This window comes from Ailuropoda melanoleuca, chromosome 9 (assembly GCF_002007445.2).
Source record: "Ailuropoda melanoleuca isolate Jingjing chromosome 9, ASM200744v2, whole genome shotgun sequence".
Taxonomy (NCBI): Eukaryota; Metazoa; Chordata; class Mammalia; order Carnivora; family Ursidae; genus Ailuropoda; species Ailuropoda melanoleuca.
The window spans coordinates 75,495,530-75,522,644 of NC_048226.1; the positions used below are offsets into that span (position 1 = coordinate 75,495,530).

The window sequence follows — 27,115 nt, forward strand, 5'->3', positions numbered from 1 at the left end:
TGTTCAAAGCAAAGACATGGGGTTGGCTCTTTTTATTTCCTTCCCACGGCAAAAACTTAGGAACCAGGGAAACACACGATCTTAATTTCCCTTGAAGCACTAAGGGGTATTTCCCTCTCTACTATATACATTAAACATTAGAAAAATACATTTTTATTAACAGAGTTCTCATAGGTATGTCTATTCTTTTGGAAAACACAAATCCTGTTGTAAACTGACCATGTGTAACAATTTAACTGCACCTTTCTCCTATAAGAGGGAAAATATTACTTATATAATGAGTGTCAGGGAGTTTTCAGGCCCATAACGAGGGATTTAACTTAAAGGTTTTTATAAACACTAATAATATATATACTTTCTAATATAAAAGTACAATTTAGTTACTCCCCTAATGAAGGACATTCAGATTCCTCCAAATTTTTATTATAAACATCACTTCAATGTATATTCTTATATATATTGCTCTGTGCACATGCTGAGTGTTTTCTAGTATTTCTGGAATTCTAGATAATGTACTGTTTATATGTATTCAAATAATATTTTTGAATAAATATATTTGATTGAATTGAATACAATTCAAATAATATCAAACCTTTGGTACCTACTGACACTCCCACCAACAGTATAGGAGAGTTTCCCTTTTCCCTATCTTGGCCAATATGCAATGTTATAAAACTTTACATTTTTTACCAATTTCCCTGATTACCTGGGAGACAGCATCTTTTTAAAAGTACTGGCTATCTTTATTCTTCTATGACTTGGGTGTTAATATCTTTTGTTTGCTTCTCTACCGTATAAGTTCTTTGCTTTTTATTATGAAAAATAGTTCTTTTGATTCTAGATTTTAACCCTCTTTTATGCATTGACAAATATCTTTTCTTTGTTGTTTTTACAACTGTTAACAAAATATAAAGAAATTTTATATTTTGTAATAAATCTATTAATCTTCTATAATTTTGGTTTCTGGGTTTTCAGAAGCCTTCTCAATCTTGAGATTATACACATTTTCATCTAATAAGTAAATAAAAAATGTGTGTGTCTATTTGCTGATCCAATGATACCATCTCATTTAATTACCATTTCATAAATATCTTGATATCTGACTGGTTACCTTTTATCTTGGTTGTTTTTGCTCATTAAAATGGTATATGAAGGAAACAATTTTCCAGGTAAATGCAAGCCCAAAAAATCCAAGGAAATAATGAGAAACTAAAATCCATGACACAAAATATTTAATGTATAAACAGTTTTTTTTTTTAAATGTAGATATTCAAGGAGAACTACAAGGGTAAATCATAATTTGTCTGTGATAGATTTACATTAATGGCTCCAAAGAATTGTATCTCTGTTATCTGTGTTCCTGTGCAGTCTCCTCTCACACTGACTCTTAAGACTTGGTCATGTGACTTGCTTTGTTCAATGGAAGAGGAGCAAAATGATGCAAACACAGGCTTGCCCTGTATACCAAGGCTTGCCCTCTTGCCCTCTTGCAATGTTTTCTCTATCACAGGAATAAGACGAGTATAGCCTGCTAGAGAATGAGATGCCAGGTACAAAGAACAGAGAAGGCCCAATCTGTGAATCACAGACTTTCAAATGTCCCTGTTTTAAATCACTGAGTTTTAAGGTGGTTTGTTTGTATAACAATGCATAACAGCTACAATTTGTGGAATCTTATCATCTCTCTTTGTCTATGTCTGTGGAAGAACAAATGGATAAAAATCAAATAAATGGAAAAAACGAATTTGAAAAAAAAACTTAGTCTTTCAGCAAACTGTAACAATAACTGGACCTGCTGTACTTCTGTTGTATTCCCCCTCCACTTCAGCTATTTAGTCCACTTAAATGAGTATTTACAAGAATCAACAGTTCAGTCTGTTATCCAAAAATTCTATAGTACAGAATGAGAAACTGTATCAATGAACAAAGAGTACATATTTTTATTTTTAAACACTGAACTGTACATCTTTCATATAAAAGATGAAATTCCACAGCCTGTTTTTTAAAAAAATTATACTTACTAATACTTTCTTTACATTTTTTTTACAGAAGCCAATTTCCTCTAAATTTGCAGCTTCGTTCCATAACTTTTACAGAATCATAATCTCTTGAATATATTTCCAATATCTTTTAAAAAATAAAAAAATTCATACAAGATAATTTTATTTAACATAGTAAAACTTAACAGGTTATAGTATAACTGCCAACCTTCTGGCTATCACTGAATACTTTTCCACTACAGAGAAGCCAACATGTTGGAGTAATCAATTGTCTGTATTTACCTTTATTAAAAAGAGGTTTTTGGTAGTGAGAACAAATAATCTCTCATTTGTTGCTTGAAAGCCTAAAATAGGATCATTGGTTTCTAGGCTTGCTACTTGCTGCTTAGCAACCTGTCCTACTTGCCTGCCTTCCTTTCTGTTGTAAAGTACAGTGGACATGGGAGTAGGCTGACGGTAGATGAACACTCGACGAAGGCACTCACACAGGGCTGCATAGGAGTAATTGGGAGCACAGGCAAAAAATTTTTTGTCTCTCTTTGATGCTTGGACGTAGCCTGACAAGAAATAAGAAACAAATAAAAACCCATTAAAAAGAAGAAGAAAAATGTGGTTAAGCATTTAATGTTTCATAGTTTTTATTACAAATTAAAATGCCTCAATAAAATATACACCATAAATATTCAATAGTGGTTGCATTCTAAACCATTAATGTTTAGCCATAATCCGTTTCTCCCACTGGTGCAAAAATAGCTTTAATTCCTAAGGAACAAAATAGGTAGAGTTTCACTCTTTAAGAAAAACGAAACATAGTTCCTTATTATTTCCGTGAATAATTAAAACGCTAAAAATCTAAAATCAATAGAACAGAAAACATGTCAAACTATCTTTAAATGCCAATTTAATAATCAGTTAAACATCAGATTCTTGATTTCAGCTCAGATCATGATCTCGGGGTTGTGAGATTGAGCTGAACGACTGGCTTCACGCTGGGTGTGGAGCCTGCTTGAGATTCTCTCCCTCTCCCTCTGCCCCTCCCCCTGCTTGTGCTCACTTGCACGTGCATGCATTCTCTCAAATCTTTAAAAAAAATAATTAGGCTCATCAATCACAGATGTAGCATTACAGAATCTTCTTTATCAAATAAGTGGGAAAAAATTATGGAATACCACTGTAAAGTTATTTCAGGAGTGTGTCCATAATATAGGCCCCAAGCCTGAGCATGCTAATACGACAATGCATTCTCTTATTTCTGTAATGTTAGTGGTATTTTTTTTACACCAACAATGTAACAGGATTTTGTTGTATTTCAGCTTCCAGAAGTAGAACCTTGAGATCACTACAAGCTGGAATGAAAATTCAAGTATCTAATTTTAAAAACTCAATTAGAACATCCCTTGAAAACTAAACTTTGAAAAAAATCTTGTCTTTGAAAAAAATCTTTACAGTTTAAAAGGGCATTAATGTTCTGAAATATAAATTAGGATTTTCAGATTGGGACATGGTTATTAAATGTCATAACATGTGAGATAAAAATTGGACACTAATGTAAATTGAGATCTCACCAAATAATGAGCAAAGGAACGACTGAGCACAGGAGGATCACTACTGTTTTTTTTAAGACTTCATGTGAGAGAGCACATGTGTAGGCAAGTGGGGGGAAAGGCGGAGGGAAGGGGAGAGAATCTCAAGCAGACTCTGTGCTGAGCCCCACATGGGGCTTGATCCCATGACCCTGAGATCATAACTTGAGCTGAAATCAAGAGTTGGACCCTTAACCAACTGAGCCACCCAGGTGCCTTTCAATATTGGATTTTAATATTAAGCAGGGTTTGAGGAGGAAAAAGTGAAGGGGATGTAGATACCTATTTGAGTATTTTAGAATTAGCTCTCCAGGCTAACCTTGAGAAAATCAGTAATGTACATAACATCTCAAGACTACATATCTAATGTAATGTTGATTTAACTTAAATTCAAGCACAGCAGAATTCATCTATAACAGATTCAGGGATACAAATGAAGAATCTGAGCATATAAAAATTATATGATAGCACTTTCTTTACTGAAAAAAGATTCAGAATTGCGAACTGTAGTACAGAGGCTTAAATTTTTCAACAAAACCTTGTATTCCACATCATAAAAATCCTGTTTGGAGTCTGAATTAACCAGTTTAAGCAGCCTATATTATTAACTATAAAGGATAACTGACAAATCTCCTCTATAATTACGGTTGTATTCAGAATATATAATTTTACTTCCTGTTGCCAGTTTAAAATCACTCAATATTGAAGCAATAACTGTGTCTAATTTATATAAAAAACTTCTCCCACACATTATTTAGACATAAAATCAATTACTGGATAAGTCTACAATTACGTAGATTAAAATTTTTTGAGACATAGTTTTAAAACCATTTTACCTTTTATCCTACAGAATAAATTTGATTTCTGCTTACCACCATTTCCCTAAGTGTTTTCATTATAATGGCTCTCTTTTGCATAGAAGTTCCATGAAAGATGTCTCCTCATATGCATTATCTTAAAGCAATTTTATCACAGTTTTGAAGATTACTCTGAAGAAACCTGAATACAAGTTCCATGTAGGGCATTACGAAACCCACTGTTCAGGTTCTAGTTCAGTATAGTTTACTTGGAATAAACAAATGACTGATTAGAATGATTCAAGTGGTTAGATAACCACTTTGATTTCTAGTCTGTCCTGACCTTCTGTACAAGCATTAAAAACATTAATTCTACTGTTCTGTTCCAAAAGTACTAACGTTCATCAGCTATAGTAAAAGCAACCAAATTATAGCACAGATCAGTCCAAATAATTAGAACAGCTCAAATTAAAAAAAAAAAGAAAGAAATGAACTTAAAAAAAATGACCATAATTTTTGACATAATGGAAAACGTTTGCAAAGAGTTTGCTTTATACCTAAAGCATTGAAAGTTGCAATGTGTTCCCACATATCATCTTGTTTGCTGGAGTGTGGCTGCCAGAGTAGGGCATCAACATCATGGCGCAAACAGAAGCAGGGCATTTCTTTAGGATCCACTATGACAGAGAAAAGGTACTGGTTGCTTCCAAGATTCACCTAAAATAAAAAGTGACAAAGAATAATTAACAAATTAATAATGATGATGCCAGTAACTGACACACAGTACTATGTCAACAGCTTTTGTAAACTTTGTATATGCATAATCTGAATGCTCCTGGGAGAAATGTGCTAGTGTCATGTCCATTTTAAAGCTGAGGAAAGTGGTACATAGGTACTTTAAGTTAACTTGCCCAAGGTCAGCTGGTATGAGTGGAGCTGAGATTTGGACCCCGAATCCATGGTTTTTTTTTTATTTTAAGATTTTATCCGTTTATTTGACAGAGAGAGAGACAGCACAAGCAGGGGGAGCGGCAGAGGCAGGTAGAAGCAGGCTCCCTGCCGAGCAGGAAGCCCAGTGCGGGCTGGATCCCAGGATTCTGGGATCATGACCTGAGCTGAAGGCAGATGCTTAACCGACTGAGCCACCCAGGCGCTCCAGGAATCTATGTTCTTAAGCACTATACTATACTGCCTCTCAACTGTTAGTAACCTAGTTTAAAATATATATAAAGCACTAATTTATAGGCAGAATATTTTTTAAACCACAGAATACAAATATGAAGTTTATAAATGGTTAACTTGTAATAATTACCAAGAACAATGATAGCTACTAGGATTTATGACCATGTGCTTATATGCTAGGCATGTTATAAATATTAATCTCAACCTATAAGGCTATTATTATCTTCATTTAATAGATAAAAGAACATACTTGGAAAGTTTTAGAACTTGTTTTAGGCTACAAAGAAAAACCACAGGGCTGGGATTCAAGCTCAAATTTGTCTGTTTACGAATTATTTACTTTGATGTATTATTTAATTACAGTATCGATGTAAAGAATGTTTATTATGTTAACTTTTATTGCAATATTGATGACTAAAGGAATTCATTTTAATACAAAACCATCAGGTTGACACTCATATTTGGATTCTACCTTTTTAAAAGAATACTTCTTTTAATGAAAATAGGTTGAAATAATATTCTTTATAGAAATGTTATCATCAGAGTTAAAAATGCCTAAATACCATACCAACAAAATCACATCACAAATGGAGAAAACATAAAATATGCATAGTACTTGATAAATACTGAATTGCTCTCTTGAGTTTCAGAGCAGACTGAAGAATAAAACATTGGGTTAAAATGAGAGGTAGAGACCTGACCTGTATTCAATAGGGAAAACTATGAAGTGGCTCTCCAGTAAGAGGGTTTGTGGGTACAGCTGTGCCAGCATAGGCTCCTGGTCAGAGCAACCCAATTTCTGTTGCCCCAGCAATGCCTGGGGATAGGGCTTTTGTTTTTTCTCTACAGAAGGGAGAGAGACTGGCAGGCAGTGTTCATAGATTATACCTGTGTATATATACTTACAAGGATGTTTACTGCAGCTTTGTTTATTTAACAGTGAAACACTTAAAACTGGTACATTTAGTCTTAGGGGGGAAAAAGGGCCCTGTATTCTAATTTAGACGTTCCCTCTCTTCCACTCTCATTTTACACGTATCTCCATTACAGTGGAGTCAAAGTATTAATAATTACAAAAACAGCAATTTCACATGGCTTGCTTTGGCTCCTGCTAATCAGTGGCTAAGTGAGGTTTATTTTCAAAACCACCAACTGCCTTTTATAGTAAGTTTGATGGCTCCAACACTGCTTCAAGCTCTCTTCCCTGCATGTCACTAATATTCTCATTTATTGATTTACCAAGGGCTTTCACAGAAGAAAAAAAATAGTTGAAATACAAATATGGGTTGCAAGACATTTTCATAAAAATGCATTCACTTTTGTGAGCCAAGTGCCTTAAGAATGTATTGGGTATTAACAATGAAAATGATGTACCTCTGATCCTCACATATATGAACGGACAACACTGAGAGAACAGAGGGCCCTGAATCACCACCTAGAAGGCTAACCACTGAGGGAGATCAGTCATGAAATAAGAAGATGGGGATGTAGGTTCTCTTGCTATGTGCCCCTTATTCTGACTTAGATGTTCCTTTTCTTCCACTCCCATTTACTTTATACATAGCTCCACTACAGTGAAGTCAAAGTATTCCTCATTACAGAAACAGCAATCTCACAATGTTTGCTTTTGCCATACCTTTCACACAGCATTCTGCCTGGACTCTTCTTGCCCTTCCTTGCCTGATGGATTCCTTCTCACCCTCCAAGACTCCATTCAACCATCAGTTGCCCTAGGAACTTCCCCTATTTCCATGGCTATATGAGCAGCTTAAACTCTTAAGAACCCCGAATACCAAGTATATCATTCCAAACGAATTATATTTATGTGTGATTCTTAATATGCATGTATACCATACATGGTACACTGACTAATATACCCCCCCTTCAATGTCCACATCTTAATTCCATGGAACCTATGAATATGTTACCTTTCAGGGCAAAAGGGGCTTTTAGATATGATTAAGTTAAGGATCTTGAAATGGAAAGCAATCCTGGACTGTCTGAATGGGCCCAATGTATTAAAAAGGGTTCTTTTTTTTTATATTTTAAAGTTTCATTTATTTGTCAGAGAGCACGCACACACAGGGGAGCAGCAGGCAGAGGGGGAGGGAGAAGCAGACTCCCCGCTGAGCAGGGAACCCAATGTAGGGCTTGATCCCAGACTGTGGGATCATGACCTGAGCAGAAGGCAGACACTTAACCAACTGAGGCACCCAGGCACCCCTGAGTTGTAGTATTTTTGATGGTGGAGGGTCCTGCCTCGATGTTGATGACTGCTGATACATCAGGGTGGCTACTGCTGAGGATAGGGGTGGCTGGGGCAATTTCTTAAAATAGATAACATGGTGCTTTCTGCATTCATTGATTCTTGATTTCATGAACGATTTTTCTGTAGTATGTGATACTGTCTGAAAACATTTTATTACCCATAGCAGAGCTTCTTTGAAAATTGAGAGTCAATCCTTTCAAACCCTGCCTCTGCTTTATTAACTAGGTTCATGTAATATTCTAAATCCTCTGTTGTCAATTTCAATAATCTTCTTGGCATCTTCACCAGGAGTAGGTTCCAACTCAAGAAACCACTTTGTTCATGTCATAAGAAGAAACTGTTCATCAGTTCAAGTTTTATCATGAGATTGCAGCAATTCACTCACATCTTCAAACTCGCCTTCTAATTCTAGTTCTCTTGCTATTTCCATATCTGCAGTTCCTTCCTCCACTGAAGTTTTGAACCTCTTGAAATCATCAACAACTTCCAAAGTCCTATTAATATTGGTATTTTGACCTCTTCCCAAGAATCAAGAATGTTCTTACTGGTACCCTAAATGGCAAATTTTTCCAAAAGGTTTTCAACAGATCCATTAGAGGAATCACGATCTATGGCAGCCATAGCCTTATACAATGTGTTTCTTAAATAAAACTTGAAAGTTGAAATTACTCCTTGATCCATGGAGTACAGAATGGATGTTGTGTTAGCAGGCATGAAAACAACATTAATCTCATTGTACATCTCCATCAGAGCTCTTGGATGACCAGATGCATTGTCAAGGAACAGTAATATTTTGAAAGGAATCTTTTTGCTAAGCAGCAGGTCTTAATAGTAGGCTTAAAATATTTAGTAAACCATGTTGTAAAAAACAAAAACAAAAAACGCTGTCAACCAGCTTTGTTGTTCCATTTATATAGCAAAGGCAGGTAGATTTAGCATAATTTTTAAGGGCTCTAGGATTTTCAGAATAGTAAATGAGCACTGGCTTCAACTTAAAAACTGCTGAATTCCCCAAGAAGACAGTCAAGCCTGTCCTTTGCAGCTTTGAAGCCAGGCACTGACTTCTCCTTTCCAGCTATGAAAAGTCCAAGGTGGCACCTTCTTACATTATATAGCTGTTTGTCTACATTGAAAATCTGTTGTTTAGTGTAGCCAGCATCATTAACGATCTTAGCTAGAATTTCTGGATAACTTGCTGTGCTTCACCTTGCACTTTCAGATTATGGAAATGGCTTTTTTCCTTAAACCTCATGAACCAAGCTCTGCTACCTTCACACTTTGCTTCTACAGCTCTTTACCTCTCCCAGCCTTCATAGAACTGAAGAGAGTTGGGATCTTGATTTGGGTTCACCTTTGGCTTCAGGGAATGTTGTGGATGGTTTCATCTTCTATTCAGACCACGAAAACTTTCTCCTTACCAGCTAAGGCTGTTTTGCTTTCTTATCACTGGTGTGTGTTCACTGGAGTAGCACTTTTAATTTCCTTTAAGAACTTTTCCTTTGCATTCATAACATTGCTAACCATTTGGGGCAAGAAGCCTAGCTTTGATTTTAAAATGAGAGACATGTGATCTTTCCTTTCACTTTAATGCTTAGAAGCCATTGTAGGGTTATTAATTGGCCTAATTTCAATATTGTGTCTTCGGGAATAGGGAGGGTTGGAGAGGAAGAGAAAGGAATGGCAAGGTTGGTCAAGCAGTCAGAATACATACAACATTTATAGATTAAGTTTGCCATCTTATATGAGCGAGGTTCGTGGCACCCCAAAACAATTACAATAGTTAACATTAAAGATAACTGGATCATAGATGACCATAACAAAATTTTTCAAACTTTTTAATTATAAGAATCACCAAAATGTGACAAGGAGACACAGTGAGCAAATGCTGTTGGAAAAATAGCATCACTAGACTTGCTCAGCACAGGGCTACCAGAAACCTTCAACTGTGAAAAAAATCAAACCAAACCAAGAAAAACAACAAAAACACTGCATCTATGAAGCACAATAAAACAAGGTACACCTGTACTTTATGCCATACTCAAAATAGTACCTTCTCTTCTGAACAGTCTTCTCCAGTGTTAATAAAAAGAAATAAGGCAACAATAATTTATACCTCTCCTATAGAACTTATCTCATTTCCTTTATATGCTCTTTGAGGGTGAGGACTATGACTCTAGGTAAGATACTTATACCCTATTTTATTCTCCTGTAAATATATGATAATAGTAGTACTTATTTCACAATTGTTATAATGAGTAAAATATATTTCAAGCGCCTGCATAGTGCTTGGCACTTAGACCTTAGTAAATGCAAATATTCTTTATTACCATTCTAGGCATCTTCTATAGATTTTTTTTTTTAAGATTTTATTTATTTATTTGAGAGAGAGAGAGACAGCCAGAGAGAGAGGGAACACAAGCAGGGGGAGTGGGAGAGGAAGAAGCAGGCTCCCAGCAGAAGAGCCTGACGTGGGGCTCGATCCCACAACAAGCCCCATTACGCCTGGATCACGCCCTGAGCCGAACGCAGACGCTTAACGACTGTGCCACCCAGGCGCCCCTATAGGTTCCTTCCTTAAATATTACTGCATTCCAAATTAAACAAATGAGATGAACAACATTAATGAGATCACTTAGCAGTGATCTCCATGGAATCATACAGCACTTAATTTTATGCCTAAGAAATCTGTCAATAGCTATTAAAAACAAAACCCTTACTCTGTTAATCAGCATATTTCATTTAGACAAATTTTTAAACTCTTGCACCATTTCAAAACTAAGAAACGCAAAATTTATTATTCTGTCATATTATTGTCAAATAAATTCTATTTTCTCTATAGTTCCACCTGTATGTCCATCACTTTTAATTTTATACCTTCCTATAATGCCTGTGTTTCAGTAGTTTGCAGATCTGCCCAGAAAAAAGTGAACAAATTATTCTTGAAATAAGATTTGGATGCTCTAAATATAGTCTCAAAACCAAGTTTCTGGAAGTTTTAAAAACAAATTAAAATTAACTAGTCTGATGATACTAACTGCAAATAATAATATGCTGCAAGATAAAACATACGCTTTAATGAGGTAAACAATTTAGAATTTTTCTATGTGTAGTAAGAGATTGTGTAATATTCATTTTACCTAATAAATTCTAGCCTTCCTTGTCTTCATTTTAAATCAAGTATTCAACACAGCTAAATAAACAAGACTATGTCACTAAAAAAAACAAAAACAAACCACTGAAAGATGTTTAATCCTTCTTGGGTTTGTCAGTGGCCATGATAGGAAAATACGCTTATAATTCCATTCAAAGTTGCAAATTAAGAGTGGACAAAGGAACTGCATATAAACACTGATTTTAAGGTAACACCTAAAAAATGTTTGGTTCATTCTTATAATAGTACTGGAATCTTGCGATAATTATTTACGCTTTTTACTACTTTTTCTTCCCTTGCTTCACTAGCATGGATTTCCAGCATGATGCTGACTAGGAGTAATGAGGGCAAACACCCTTGCCTATTACCAATCTTAAGGGGAGGTAGTTGGTCTTTTATCGTAAAGTACAATGTTAACTCTAGGTTTCTCAGGGAAACAGTTACCTTCAATTCCTAGTTTGCCAAGCATTTTTATCATAAATGGCATAAGTGTGACTAAAATATTTTTCTTTGGTCTGTTATGATAATGCTGAATTTCATGATATTTGAATGCTGAATCAGCCTTTAATTCCCAAGATAAACTATACTTGGTTATATTATTATCCTTTTACTTATTACTGGATTTAATTTACTAATATTTTACTGAGAATTTTTGTACTTTATTCATGACAATATTGGTTTCTCTTTTTTCATACTTTTCTTTTTTCGTCATATCTTTGGCTATCAGAGTACTGTGGCCTCCTAAAATAAGTTTAGAGGTATTCATTTCTTTTATTTCCTGAGACAGTTTGTAGATGAATGATACTGTTTCTTCTTTTGGTAAAACACAGGTGAAGCAATTTAGGTCTGGAGATTTCTTTGTTAGAAGGTTTTTAACAATAAATTCAATCTTGTTAACAGATATAGGACTACTAAGGTTATCTAATTCTTCCTGAGTGAACTGCTTGTCATTTAAGGAATTTGCCTCACTTAATTGTCAAATATATGAAAACAGAGTTGCTCGTAATATTCCATTATTACACCTTAGTGTCTTTGGACCTTTATGCACATTTTTATTGCTGATATTGGTAATTTATGTCTTCTTTTTCCTCGGTTATTCTGGCTAGATACTTGGCAAGTTTGATCTTTTCAAAGGATGAGCTTTTGGTTTCACTGCTTTTATTATTTTCCACTGATTTCTGCTCTTACCTTTATTGAGTTTCCTTTCTCCTGTTTGCTCTAGATTTGGTTTGCTCTTCTTTCCCTAGTTTAAGGTGCAAGCTTAAACTATTAAGTTGATACATTTTTTCTTTTCTAATATAACCTGTAATGTTATAAAAATTCCCTCTAAGCATTGCTTTAGCTGCATCCTACATGTACTATGCTTCATTTTCATTCAATACAAAATTTCTCAACTTTCTTTGTGAGATCCACTCCACTATAGCTCATGGTTATTTAGCAATGTGTTATTTAATTTCCAAATTATTTGTGGGTTTTCCAGATTTTTCTGTTTTACTAATACCTAATTTAATTGTTATGGTCAGAAAACATTCCGTTTATGATTCTTATTTTTTAACAATTGTTGAGGATTATATGGCCGGAATATGGTCTATTTTGGGAATGTTCCATGTCTCTTCTGGGATTCCAATCAGATGTAAATGCTACTAAATGCTCAGTTTTTTTGTTTTTAATCCCTACCCCACCTCTCACTTTGGTTTAGGTTCTACTAATTTTTAATAACCTATTTTCAAGGTCACTAATTCCTTCTCTACGGATGTACTGAATATAATGATGAGTCTGTTGAAGGCATTCTTGTTGCCTGGTATCTTTTTCTAGAATATTTATTTTATTCTCTTACAGTTTCTCTCTGTTACAATTCTACATTTATTTATGTGTGTATGTAACTCATCTTTTCCACTAAACTCTTTTAACATCACACATTTATTTTAAGTTCCTTGTCTGGCAGTTTCAAAAAACAGATCATTTGAGTTTGGTTACCTGGTCTGCCTTGTCTCTCGACGGTGGAATGTTTTTACTTTCTTCTTTTTGTGTGCCTTGTATTTTTTTTTTCTTTCTTTTTGGCCTTGTAATTTTTGATTGACTACTGGATGTGAAAAACAGCAGAGACTGAGGTAAGCAGTATTTATGCCTGGGAATGGACACACTTCTGCTAGGTCATTAGTGTGGGTGGTTATGACAGAGTAAGGTTGTAAAAAGGCTGGTCTAAGCTTGAGTTCTGTTGTGGTTATGGTTACTTTCAGTGTATCCCTGGCTTCAAATTCCCCTAGTTAAGTTATACTCTGGTGGGAAGATATATATATGTATCTTCCGCAGCTCTGCTATTTTACGACCAGCTTGAGGCTTTCACTATCTGCCTCTCAGAGTCTCTCTATGGTCTTACTCCTTCAGTAGTAGGCTGCTATTGTCAGTTATTTGGTGCTTCCCAGCTTCTTGGGGAGGGCTCAGGGGCTTCAGACTGTTGGTTCAGCCTCAGTCCTGGGCCTTGTATCCTTGGGTTTCAGGGTTTGGGCCTTTTCAGTGATACTGTTCTTCCTCTAGCAGTAGAAAACTTCTAATAGTCTGGGGCTTGGAGGATCTGATTTCTCTCCCAGGCCCAGAGATTGTGTTTTTAACAGCAACAGGTCTTCTTCTGAGCCCTTGGAATGCTTAGATTTGATGCTCTTCTCCCAGCAGCTTAAGACTTTTGTTACTTAAGGAAAATAATCCAAGAAGGATGTCATGTATTGCACTGAAGTACAGGACAAGGGACATTTGGTTCTCAAGAGATAAGCAGATTACTTGTTATCAAAACTATGTGCTATTTTCTAAACAATATTCCATTTCTCCATTAGACTTGACTTGTCAGTGCCTTTGTTTATAGGATGACCTTCTAGTTCGTCATGAGATCAGAAAGAGACCATTTCTACTACTCCCTATAATCTCCACATATGCTCACACTAAACATCCATCTCAAGATAACTCCAAAGGTTTTCTCTAATCCCTGCAAACTAAAAATCCACGCAATTTTATCCAAAAGAAAAATCAGAATTGAGATTACAAATGAAGTAACTAGTTTAGCTAAGTGAATTAAGTAAATGAAAATGAAGTGATAATTAAAAAACAATTAAAATTAATTAAATTAATTAAAATGAAAAGATGCTCCTCCTGCTCTTACCACTTAGGAAATTATAAGGGTTTCAGAAACTCTGTGCCAGGAACTGGAGGCAGAGAATATACACATATTTTCTATTATTTTACAACTACCTTATTTAATCTTCATTACTTGAGAATTAGGAATATGATGCCATTTTGTAAAAGATGAAACTCAAAAACAAGATGTTAAGAGACTTAAGAAGCTAATAAATGGCAACTGGGATTCCAGTCTGGATATGCTTCCAAACTCATGTTCTTAATTACCACCACTGCATGCTCTCCAAAGCCCATTTTATAATAAGTATTATTTGTTGTTTTTAACTGAAGCATTAGTTGACAGGTATCACAACATTAGTTTTAGGTGTATGACACAGTGATCCAACAATCATATACATTACAAAATGCCCACCATAAGTATAGTTACCATAAGTCACCATACAAAGTCACATTACTATATTCTCTATGCTATACTTTTGATCCCTGTGATCTTTTTATAACTCCAAGTATGTACTTTTTAATCCCCTTCACCTATTTTGTCTGTCTTCTTACCCTCCTCCCCTCTGGCAACCACGAATCCTATTTATGGGTCTGTCTTTGTTGTTGCTGGTTCATTTGTTTTCTTTTTAGAGATTCCACATGTAAGTGAGATCATATATTTGTCTCTGACTTATTTCACTTGGCATAATGCCATCAAAGTGCATGCATGTTGTCACAAATGGCAAAATTTCATTCTTTTTTATGGCTAAGAAATATTATATTGTCTGTATACACACACATTTTCTAGACCCATTAATTCATCAATGGACACATTGTTTCCCTATGTTGGTTCTTGGCTATCATAAATAATGCTACCATGAACAATGGGGGTTACTGCTTTTTTGAGTTAGTGTTTTTATTTCCTTTCAATAAATATCCAGAAATGGAATTACTGGATCATGTGGTTCTAATTTTTGAGGAAACTCCATGTTTTCCATAATGGTTGCACCAATGTACATTCCCACCAAGAGTGCATAAGGGTTCCCTTTTCTCTACATCCTGGCCAACACTTTTTACTTCTTGTCTTTTTTGATATTAGCTATTCTCACTGGTGTGACATGGTGAGTCACTGTGGTTTTGATTTGCATTTCCCTGATGATTAGTAATGTTGAACATATTTTCACAGGTACCTTGGTCATCTGTGTGTCTTCTTTGGAAAAATGTCTACTCAGGTCCTCTGCCCATTTTTAAAACATTTCTTTCTTTTTTTTTTTTTTTTTTGGTGTTGAGTTGTAGGAGTTCTTTATATATTTTTGATATTAATCCTTCATTGGATATATCAATTGCAAATCTCTTCTTCAACTCAGTAAGAGACCTTTCATTTTGTTGATGGTTTCCTTTGCCCCTCAAAAAGATTTTTAGTTTGATGTAATCCCAATTGTTTTATTTTTGCTATTGTTTCCCTTGCCTGAGGAAAGAGACTCAGAAAAATACTGCTAAGGCTGAGGTATAAGCCTTTACTGCCTATGCATTCTTTTGGGAGTTATATGGTTTCAGGTCTTAACATTCATGTTTTTAACTCATTTTGGGTTTATTTTTGTGCACGGTGTAAACAAATGGTCCAGTTTCATTCTTTTCCCAGCATTATTTATTGAAGAAACTATCCTTTCCCCACTGTATATTCCTTTTTTTAAAAAAAGATTTAAGAGAGAGAAGGGTGGGAAGGGTGGAGAGGGGCAGAGGGAGAGGAAGAGAATCCCAAGCAAGACTCCCTGCTGAGTGCAGAACCCTACATAAGGCTCAATCCCACAACCCTGAGATCATGACAGGAGCCAAAACCAAGAGTCGGACTCTTAACCAATTGATCTACCCAGGTACCCCATCCCCATAATATATTCTTGTCTCCTTTGTCGTATATTAATTGACCATATCAACATGAGTTTCTTTCTGGGCTCTCTATTATGTTTCACTAATGTATGGGTCTGTTTTCATGCCAGTATCATTCTGTTTTGATTACTATAGCTTGTAGTCTAGTTTCAAATCTGAGATTGTGACACTTCTAAGCTTTGTTCATTCTCAAGGATACCTTGGATATTAGTAGTCTTTTGTGGTTCATACAAATTTCAGGATGTTTTGTTCTAATTCTGTGAAAAATGCTGCTGGCATTTTGATAGGCATTTCACTGAAAATCTAGATTGCCTTGAGTGTTACGGACATTTTAACAATATAAATTCTTCCAATCCATAAGCATGGTATGTATTTCCATTTCCTTGTATTTTGATTTCTTTCATCAAATTTTATAGTTTTCAGAGTACAGGTCTTTTACCTCCTTGGTTAAATTTATTCCTAGGTGTTTTAATTGCTTTTGATGCAACTGTCAATGAGATATCCTTAATTCCTCTTTATGATTAGTAATTAGTGTAGAGAAACGTAACAGATTTCCATATATTGATTTTGTAGCCTGCAACATTAGTAAATCCATTTATTAGTTCCAACAAATTTCTGATGGGGTCTTTAGGGTTTTCTATATACAGCATTACATCATCTGCAAACAGCTTTACCTTTTTTTTAAATTAATTGAAGTACAGTTTAATACCTAATGTTCTATTAGTTTCAGATAAACAACATGGTGATTTGATAAGTCTCTATGTCATGCTATGCTAACCAGAAGTGTGGCTACCAACTGTCACTATACAGTGTAATTATACCACTGACTATATTCCTTATATCTGTATCCTCCATCCCCATGATTTATTCTTCCCCTAACTACAGGCCTGTTTCTTCCACTCCCCTTCACCTATTTTGGCTATTCCCTCCCTTTTGGCAACAATCAGTTTGCTCTCTGTACGAATGGGTCTGTTTCTGATTTTTGTCTGTCTTGTTTATTAGACTCTATGTATAAATGAAATCATATGGTATTTGTCTTTCTCTGACTTATTTCACCTAGCGTAATACTCTCTTCCTATGTCCATCCATATTGTCACAATCGGCAAGATCTCATCCTTTTTTATAGCCGGGTAATTGTGTGTGTGTGTGTGTGTGTGTGTGTGTGTGTGTGTGTAGAAACACATACCACATCTTCTTTATCCATTCTTCAATCGATGGATACTTGGGTTGCCTCCATATCCTGCCTATTGTAAATAATACTTCAATGAACATAGGGACGCATATACCTTTTGGGTTTTTTCCCCCTATTTTTAGAGAGGAAGACAGGGGAAGGGAGGGGCAGATGGAAAGAATGAATCTTGAGCAGGCTCTACTACCAGCTGCAGCCCTACAAGGGGCTCAATCACACAACCCTGAGATCATGAACTGAGCCTAAATCAAGAGTGGGATGCTTAACCGACTGAGCAATTCGGCACCCCTACATATATCTTTTTGAATTGTTTTTTGTTTTCTTTGGGTAAATACCCAGTAGTGGAACTACTCAGTTTTACTTCTTCCCTACTAATTTGGATGCCTTTTTCTTTTCCTTGTCTGACTGCTGCAGCTAGGACTCCCAGTACTATGTTGAATAAAAGTGGCAAGAGTAGGCATCCTTATCTTGTTCCTGATCTTAGAAGAATATTTTCAGTTTGAGTATAATGTTAGCTGTGGCCCTGTCATATATGGCATTTACTGTGTTGAGATATGTTACCTCTATACCTGACTTTATTCAAACTTTTTATCACAAACGGATGTTAAATTTTGTCAAATGCTTTTTCTGCATCTATTAAGATAATATGATTTTTATTCTTCATTTTGTTGATGTGGTTTACCATGTTGGTAGATTTGTGGATAATGAACCATTCTTACATTTCTGGAATAAATCCCACTTGGTCATGGTGAATGATCCTTTTGATGTACTGTTGAATTTGGTTTGCTAATATTTTGTTGAGGATTTTTACATCAATATTCATTAGAAATATTGATCTGTAATTTTTTTTTAAAGTGTCCTTGCCTGGTTTTGGTATCAGGGTAATGCTAGCCTTGGAGAATAAATCTGTAAGCATTCCCTCTTCTTCTATTATTTGAAACAGTTTGAGAAGAATAGGTATTATTTATTTTTTTGTTAAATTTTTAGTAGAATTCAACTTTGAAGCCATCTGTTCCTGGACTTTGTTTTTTAGGGAGTTTTTTGATTAATGATTCAATTTCACTACTAGTTATCAGTCTGTTCAGATTTTTTATTTCTTTTCTGATTCAATCTTGGAAGTTGTGTATTTCTAGGAATTTACCCATTTTCTAGGTTATTCAATTTGTTGGCATGTAATTTTTTGCCATAGTCTCTTATAATCCTTTGTATTTCTGTGGTATCAGTTTTAACTTCTCTTTCATTTCTATTTATTTGAGTCTTTTTTCTTGATGACTTTGGCTAAAGGTTTATCAATTTTGTTTATCTTTGCAAAGAACCAACTTTCAGTTTCACTGGTCTTACTACTGTCATACTCTTTATTACCTTTCCTCTACTAACTTTGGGCTTTGTTCTTTTTCTCATTCCTTTAGTTGAAAGGTAAGATTGATATTTTTCTTGTTTCTTGAGATAGGCCCATATGGCTATAAATGTCCTTCTTAGGACTGCTTTTGCTGCATCTCAAAGATTTTGAACCATCGTGTTTCTATTTCCATTTGTTTCCAGGTAATTTCTGATTTCCTCTTTGATTTCTTCATTGACCCAGTGGTTGTTTAGCAGAATACTGTTTAGCCTCTATGTGTTTGTCTTGTATCCAGTTTTCTTCTTGTAACTGATTTCTAGTTTCACGCACTGTGACTGGAAAAGGTGCTTGATATGATTCCAAACTTTGAATTTGTTGAGACTTGTTTTGTGGCCTAACGTGTGATCTATCCTGGAGAATGTTCCATATGCACTTGAATGTGTACTCTGCCATTTGGGGATGGAATGTGCTATATATATGTTAGGTACATCTAGCCTAATGTGTTATTCAAAGATACTGTTTCCTTACTAATCTGATTTTCTGTCTTGATGGTCTATCCATTGTTATTAAGTGGGGTGATAAAATCTATTATTGTATTACTGTCAATTTCTTCTTTTGTCTTTTAATATTTGCCTTGATAGACAGAGGTGTTCCTCTGTTGGTTGCATAGATATTTACAATTGGTATATACTCTTGTATTGGTCCCTTTATTATTTTAATAATGTATCATTATCCATTCTTTGTCTCTAGTTATAGTCTTTGTTTTGAAGTCTATTTTATTTAAGTTTTGCTACCCCCACTTCCATTTGCATGGGATCATTTTCCATTTCTGCACTTTCAGTCTCTATGTGTCTTCCAGTCTGAAATGAGTCTCACATAGGCTGAATACATATGGGTATTTTTTTTAAAAAATCCATTCAGTCACCCTATATCTTTTGATTGGAGCATTTAGTACATCTACATTTGAAGTAATCAATAGGTATGTACTTATTGCCATTTGTTGTTTTCTGGTTATTTTGGTAGTTCTCTGTTCTTTTTGTCTTGCTCTCTTCCTTTGTGACTTAATTTTCTTTAGTGTTATATTCTTTGCTCTTTATTATTTTGTGTATTGATTAAAGGCTCTTTGTTTGTGGTTACCATGAGGTTCATATATAACATCCCATGTGCAAAGCAGTCTACATTGTTGATGGTCACTTAAGTTAGAACACAATCTAAAAGGACTATGCATATACATGTGTTCTTCCTCTTCCACATTTATGTATGTCTTTACATCTTTTATTTTGTGTATCTCTTAATTTTTTAAGATATATTTGATTTTATTGCTTTTGTCTTTGATTTTATTGCTTTTGTCTTTTATTGCTTTTGTCTTTATTGCTTTTGCTTTTATTGCTTTTTGTTTGAAAGACATACTAGCTTTATAAGCGACTGATCTACCTTTACCTGTATATTTCCTTTTACCAATAATAGTTCTTCCTTCATAATTTTCTCAATTTTAGTCATGGCCTTTTCTTTTCCACTAAAGGAAGTCTCTTTAACATTTACTGTGTAAGGCCAGTTTAGTGGTGATGAACTCCTTTAACTTTTGTCTGGTAAACTTTTTATCTCTCCTCCAATTGTGAAACATAATCTTGCCAGGTAGAGTATTCTTGGTTACAGGTTTCTTCCTTTTAGCACTTTGGCAATCATGCCACTCTCTTCTGGCCTGCAAAATTTCTGCTGAAAAATCAGTCACCAGCCTTATGGAGTTCACTTGTATGCAACTGTCTGCTTTCCTCTTATTGCTTTTAAGAGTCCCTCTTTATCTTTAATTTTTGCCAATTTAATTATTGTGTCTTGGTGTGAACCTCTTTGAGTTCATCTTGTTTGGGGGCTCTTAAACATGTATGTGTGTTTCCTTCCCCAGGACAGGAAAATTTTCAGCTGTAACTTCTTCAAATAGGTGTTCTCTTGCTTTCTCTTTCTTCTCCTAAAAACACTATAACGCAAATGTTATTACACTTGATGTTTCACAGAGGTCCCTTAACCTATCCTCATTTTAAAAATTCTTCTTTTTCCTGTTCAGCTTGGTTGCTTTCCACTACCCTGTCTTCTAGATTCCTAATCCATTCTTTTACATTCTCTAATCTGCAGTCAATTTCCTGTAGTATATTTTTCAATTATTGTATTCCTCAGCACTGACAGGTTCTTTCTATATTTTCTCTCCTTTTGTTGAAGTTCTCACTGTTTATCCACTCTTCTCTCAAGCCCAAACATTACTTTGAACTCTATCACATAGTTTGCTTATCTCCATTTGGTTTAGCTCTTATGAAGTTTTGTCTTGTTCTTTTGTTTGGAACACATTCCTCTGTCTCCTCATTTTGTCTGATGCTGTTTGTTTCTATGCATTAGGTCGGTCAGCTGTGTCTTCTGGTCTTGAAAGTAGTGGCCTGATGTAGAAGGCATCCTCTGATGCCTAGAAGTGCAAGTCCCTCCAGGTCACTAGAACCAGGTGCTCCAGGGATGTCCTTTGTGTGGGCTGCATGCACCTGCCTGTTTTGTCTGGGGTTGCTTGTAGGTGGGGCTGGCCCTCGAGCCAGCTGTCAACAATGAATTTCCCTTACTACTGTGGGCCCACTGGTAGGCAGAGATTACCAACATGCCTGGCTACAGGCCCAGCTGGAGCAGCTTTGGGTATGTTGGTGGGCAGGTCTGGCCCTTACCCTGGCTGTCTGTAATGACCGGCTATGATTGCTGCAGGTACACTGGTGGGCAGGGCTTGCCCCTGGTGCAACTGGCTGAGAGGCCTGGCTGTAGCTACTGTGGGCATACTGGTACATGGGGCTAGCTCCCCTTTTCCTGGGCAGGAGTTGCTTTAGAGGGGCACGAGTCCTGGCCAGGGCTACCCACCAGGTGTGACAAGGGTGATATCAGTTGCTTTGGGGTAATGCTATTCCCTACTGAGGCTACCCACCAGGTGGTCCAGGCTACAGCCACTTTGGAGGAGCATATGTTGGGGTGGACAGATTGGGAGGGGGTAGATCCCCAGGGAATGCTGGAGTATGGAAAGTAGTGCTAGCAGAGTAGTTGGAGAATGTCAAAATCAGCTCCCACATGCTTCCAGCCAGCGAGGTTGAAGAAGGGCAAGAAAAATGGTACTTGCTGGCACCTCTCTTCCCAGTGAAAGTTCCTATAGATCCCTGCCCCTGTGGAACATGTCCCCAAATTAGGCAATACATTTCCATGTATAACCTAGATGCTTTTCAAATTGCTGCTTCTGTGCTGGGTCTAGGACCAAGTAATATAGCAATATTACCCTTTAAGAATGAACACTTGCTTTCCTCTTGTCTTCTGGCTCTCCCAGTTAAGCCCCACTGATTTTCAAAGCTTCCAGGGATAAGCAATGAGCCCTGCTGATTTTCAAAGCCAGACATTTCAGGGACTCACCTTACCTGTGCAGTTCCCCAGGGCCGGAGTATCCAGTGCGGGGATTGATCCCCTAACTCATCTCAGCCCATGATGTCCCTCTTGCTGTGGGTCACCAAGCTGGGGGTTTGGTTCAGTTCATGACCACATGTCTCTACCCCTCCTACTCTTCTCAATGTGGCCTTCTCTTTATTCTTTTAACTGTGGAAGATCTGTTGTGCCAGTCTTTAGGTCGTTTTCAGACTAAATTTCCTAACATGTAATTGTTGGCTCAGTGTATCCATGGGAAAAGGTGAGCTCAGTGTCCTCTTATACCACTATCTTCCCCTCTTCCCCTACTCTCCTTTTTTTAACAGTAATTATTAAGCAACAACCGAGGATGTCCCTGGCTGAGCACTATTTCAGATATGGTAACCCACATACTATAAAATATGTGTGCATTTTGCTTGGACAGTTAAATTTTGTTGGTAAGTTCTGCATGTGTGGCATATCCAAAACTGATGTTTGAAAACAACAGAAAAGAAGTCTTACAAAATCCCGAGTTGCATTTCTGTCTGAACAACCATTTGTAAAATTAATTGCGTAATGATGTTTTAACATTGACTAGAGACTAGAACACAGAAAGATGCCAGATCTTAAGTGGCATAAAATACAATTGGGGGAAATGCACTTAAATTTTTACTTTACTAAAACCTGCAGATAATAGGCATTTTTTTAAATAAGTATAAGAAAAAACTTTTTTTTCACTTTGGAAAATTATCAGATTGGGTCTTTAGCTGTATCATAATATATCAAACAATATAAATATGTAAAAATGTCAAGAAATGGCTAAGTGCCATGTGAAAAAAAAGAAAGGTGAACAGAAATGCAGTTTTATTTGATACAGGTTATTAAGAGATGGAAGATAACATGTGAAGAGGTCTGAATAAAGGGACAAATGAGACAAGGCAGAACACTTCAGGTATAGAAAGTATTAACAGAAGCATGTTTTAAGTATGAGGAACAGTATGAAGGCCATTGTGGCTGAAGAAGAGTGAGCTAGGAAAAAAATGGTGGAGTATGAGAGATAATCAGCACTGGAGGGCAGTGTTTTTTAAACTATGGGTCTCAACATTTTTGGCAAAATTAACTAAGTAGATCAAAAAAGAGAACTTACTGTTTTATCTCATTAAAAATACTATGGAGGGGCGCCTGGGTGGCTCAGTCGTTAAGCGTCTGCCTTCGGCTCAGGGCGTGATCCCAGCATTATGGGATCGAGCCCCACATCAGGCTCCTCTGCTGGGAGCCTGCTTCTTCCTCTCCTACTCCCCCTGTTTGTGTTCCCTCTCTCTCTGGCTGTCTCTCTCTGTCAAATAAATAAATAAAATCTTTAATAAATAAATAAATAAATAAATAAATAAAAATAAAAATACTATGGAATGAAAAATGTGTTATACAATAAGGATAGTACTGTTTTGTGAAATTTTTGTTTCACGTGTGTGTGGGCTGAGACTCAATTTAAAATACATACAGTGAGTCACAGAAGTAAGCTTATAGATCATGGTAAAAATCCTAGATGTTATTCTAAATGTGACAGATAAGAAGTCCCTATACGGAGGAAAGCAGAGGGAAATGACAAAACCTACTAAACCCATTATAGAGATTACTTTGACCTTCACACAAATGTGTGAATCTTATTAATTCAAAGGGGAAGATGATAACTTAGGAGCAAAGAATCCTGGTGAATACCACCCAATTAAATTTCACACCACAACAGTAGGGAAAACTCACAAAGTTCCTCTTCATGTGATACACTAAAAAGAAGCATCATTTATGTGGTATTCCTGGCAAAAATGTAGCAACTGAATCTGATCTTGGGGAAATACTGGATATAGTTCATAAAAGGTACAAAATAAAGCCAATGTCATAAAAGCTGGGTAACTGAGTGATCCAAATTAAAGGAGACTAAAGAGACATCACAACTAATTGCAATGTTTCCAAATCAGGAAAAGAAATTTCCATTTAGTACATCTGAGCAATTGGTAAAATTTGATATGAACTGTATTAGATAAAAGTATTGCATCAATGTTACACTTCCTGACTCGTATTGTGGTTACCTAGGAAAATGCCTTCATTTTTAGTGTATATGTGAGGTACTTTTTAGTGCATATGTGAGGTACTGGGGGTAAAGGGACATGCTTGTGCAACTCATTCCTAAATATTTTAGCAAATAGAAGAGATAGAAAAAAGAAAAAAAGAAATGCAGCAAAATGTTAATAACTGCTAGAATCTAAGTGAAGGATACTGTTATGGGCTAAGCTATAGCCCTCCCAAAGTCATATGTTTAAGTCCTAACCCCACATACCTCAGAATGTAACCTTATTTGGAGACAGAACTTTTAAAAGGGTAGTTAAGTTAAACTGAGGTCATTAGGGTGGGTCCTAATCCAATATGACCGGGTGTCTTATAAAAGATTAGGAAACAAACACAAGTAGAAGGAGGACCATGTGATTACTAAAAAGAGAAGGCAGCCATCTATCTATAAGCCAAGGAGAGAGGTTTCAGAAGAATCTAACCATGTTAACACCCAGAGATCTGATTTCTAGTGTCCAGAACCACGAGAAAACAAATTTCCATTGTTTAAGTCACCTACCCTGTGGTACTTTGTTATGGAGGCCATATTAGGGAAATTATCATATAGCTTAATTTCTTTTTTAAAAAAGGTTTATTTATTTTAGAGTGCACCTGTATGGGGGTGCGCTGAGAGGGAGAATCTCAAGCAGACTCCCTGTTGCGCGCAGAGCCCAATGTGGGGCTAGATGCCATGACCCTGAGATCCTGATCTGAGCCAAAATCGAGTTGGATGCTTAACCAACTAAGCCACCCAGGCACCCCAATATAAGCTTAATTTCTAATACTTCGTCAAATTTGATATAATGCAAATAAAAAAATTTGATACTCCAAGGAATATAAGAATGTAAGAGTGTAAAGGGGTCCTGAGACCAAAAAGCTTGAGGACCACTGGTTTAGATCCTTTCTAAATATATTTCCTTCCTTTATAATTTCTGATCTTATCCTTAATATCTTCTTAAAAGAATTGGTATATGGGATACATGCCTTTTCTACTAGCTTTCATAATGACATTAACCTAAAAGAATTATTTCTTCTTCGTAACTCCTCTGCTTCTTGTCTTGATGGCTTCATTTATTTATAAGTCGCAAATACTATTTTTCAGCTATTTCAGTCTCATGTTTTAAGTAGTATATGATGAATACCATCTGATCTTGGGACACCTGGGTGGCTCAGTAGGCTAAGCATCTGCCTTCTGCTCAGGTCATGATCCCAGGGTCCTGGGATCGAGCCCCACATTGGGCTCCCTGCTCAGCGGGGACGTTGCTTCTCCCTCTCCCTGTGCGCTCTCTGTCAAATGAATAAATAAAATCTTAAAAAAAAATCATCTGATCGATATCAGAAACTCACTGCAATTTAATTTTTAAAAATATCCTATCACCTTTTGATTGCTAATGTCTATATTTAATTTGATCACTGTAGATTAGTGTTACTCAACAGAAACTGCAGGGGTGCCTGGGTGGCTCAGTTGTTAAGCGTCTGCCTTCGGCTCAGGCCGTGATCCCAGCGTTCTGGGACTGAGCCCCACATCAGGCTCCTCCGATGGGAGCCTACTTCTTCCTCTCCCACTCCCCCTGCTTGTGTTCCCTCTCTCGCTGGCTGTCTCTCTCTTTCTCTGCCAAATAAATAAACAAAATCTTTAAAAAAACCCCAAAAAACCAGAAACTGCAAACCACGTACATAAAAACAGGAAAAAAGTCTTAGTAATATATTTAACCAAACATATCTATTATTATCTCAACATAAAAATCCAAAAAATGGTTATTCATGTATTTCATATTCTTTTTTTATTCTAAGAATTTAAAAACTGGTTATGTATTTCACAGTTATAGTACAACTCAATTCAGAAAAACTACAATTCAAATGGTCATTAACTACTATGTAGCCAGTGGCTACTATTTTGTATAGTATAGCTATAGACAGAAGCAAAAATAATTCCTCTTCATTTGTATTTGAATCCTGATTTGTGCTTTAGATCCCAGTAACCACATCTTATTACTTTTTTCTCAGATCTACTATATTTATTGTGCTGCTGCATATATTCAGCTAACATTTTATTTTCCAAATGTCAAATTCTAACCCTGATTTCCATTTCTTTCAGAGAATTTTATATTTTGAAAAATCTGTCATTTATAATATAAAGTTCTGACCTTTTTGTTATAGTATCGTTTCCTAAAACTATAAGGACATATACTGACCTTTCCATGCACAGGTAATTTCAAATTGTCCAAAGTCATGACAAATGAAATCAAGAAGAGAGAACTTGAAATGAACACTGCAGAAAGAAGTACAGATTGTTGATAAAGTACTATTTGATTCCTAAAGTGGATGTAGCAGTGAACATCTGAAATACTATAGCCTCCTTTGTTCCCTTCCTCCCATGACAAGCCAACTGGTACCCTCTTGGGTATACCAAGAAACTACACATTTGACCAGGTAGACCTTGACTTTCATACAGTACATTGAGAAGCCAATTCTGCCTTTAGAAAGATGTACTTACTACTTATTTGGTGGAACTGTTCCATTTATACCCATTCCACTTATACCCAAACAGCAGTATTTATGCATTTTTAATTCACAGAATCTTTGCTTATTTATATAAAACATATAATAACAGAAAAATCAAAGTGCTCATAATTATAAAACAGAAACTTTGGTCTCGAATTTAACCCAACAGAAACAAAGACAAGATATTTAGGAGATTCAGTTCAAGATGGCAGCATAGAAAGATCCTGAACTCACCTCTCACATGGACACACTGAACCTACAGCTACATATGGAACAATCTCCTCTGGAGAAAAAAAACCTATATCCAAGCAGGCAGAGGGGCTGAGATATAATCTCATCAAAACCACACATAAACCCTGGCACAGTCACCTACAATCAAGAGGGAACTTGAAACACCAAGCTACTTCCTGAGGAATGATGGGTTTAACCCCGTATCAGGGACCCCACCTTTTATAACCTATACTTGAGAGATGAGTCTCCAAAACATTTATGTTTAAAAACCAAGGGAGCTTGTACTAGGATCCAACAGTACATTAAAAGGATCATCCATCATGACCAAGTGGGATTCATACCTGGGATGCAAGTGTGGTT

The 27,115-nt window shown here is 36.1% G+C and overlaps 1 protein-coding gene across 5 annotated transcripts in view; it reads right to left on the minus strand.

The window, feature by feature from the left end:
* Nucleotides 1–1,215: 1,215 nt before the first annotated feature.
* NUDCD1 (NudC domain containing 1) overlaps nucleotides 1,216–27,115 on the minus strand; it is a 70,964-nt gene continuing 45,064 nt past the window's right edge. For all 5 annotated transcript variants that reach the window (XM_019799135.2, XM_002918705.4, XM_019799134.2 and 2 more), the window contains 2 exons: nucleotides 4,938–5,097; nucleotides 1,216–2,557 (listed from right to left, as the gene is read on the minus strand). In XM_019799135.2, the coding sequence (XP_019654694.1) occupies nucleotides 2,265–2,557; nucleotides 4,938–5,097 (453 nt within the window). In that variant the 3' untranslated portion in view covers nucleotides 1,216–2,264. The remainder of the gene's footprint in view (nucleotides 2,558–4,937; nucleotides 5,098–27,115) is intronic.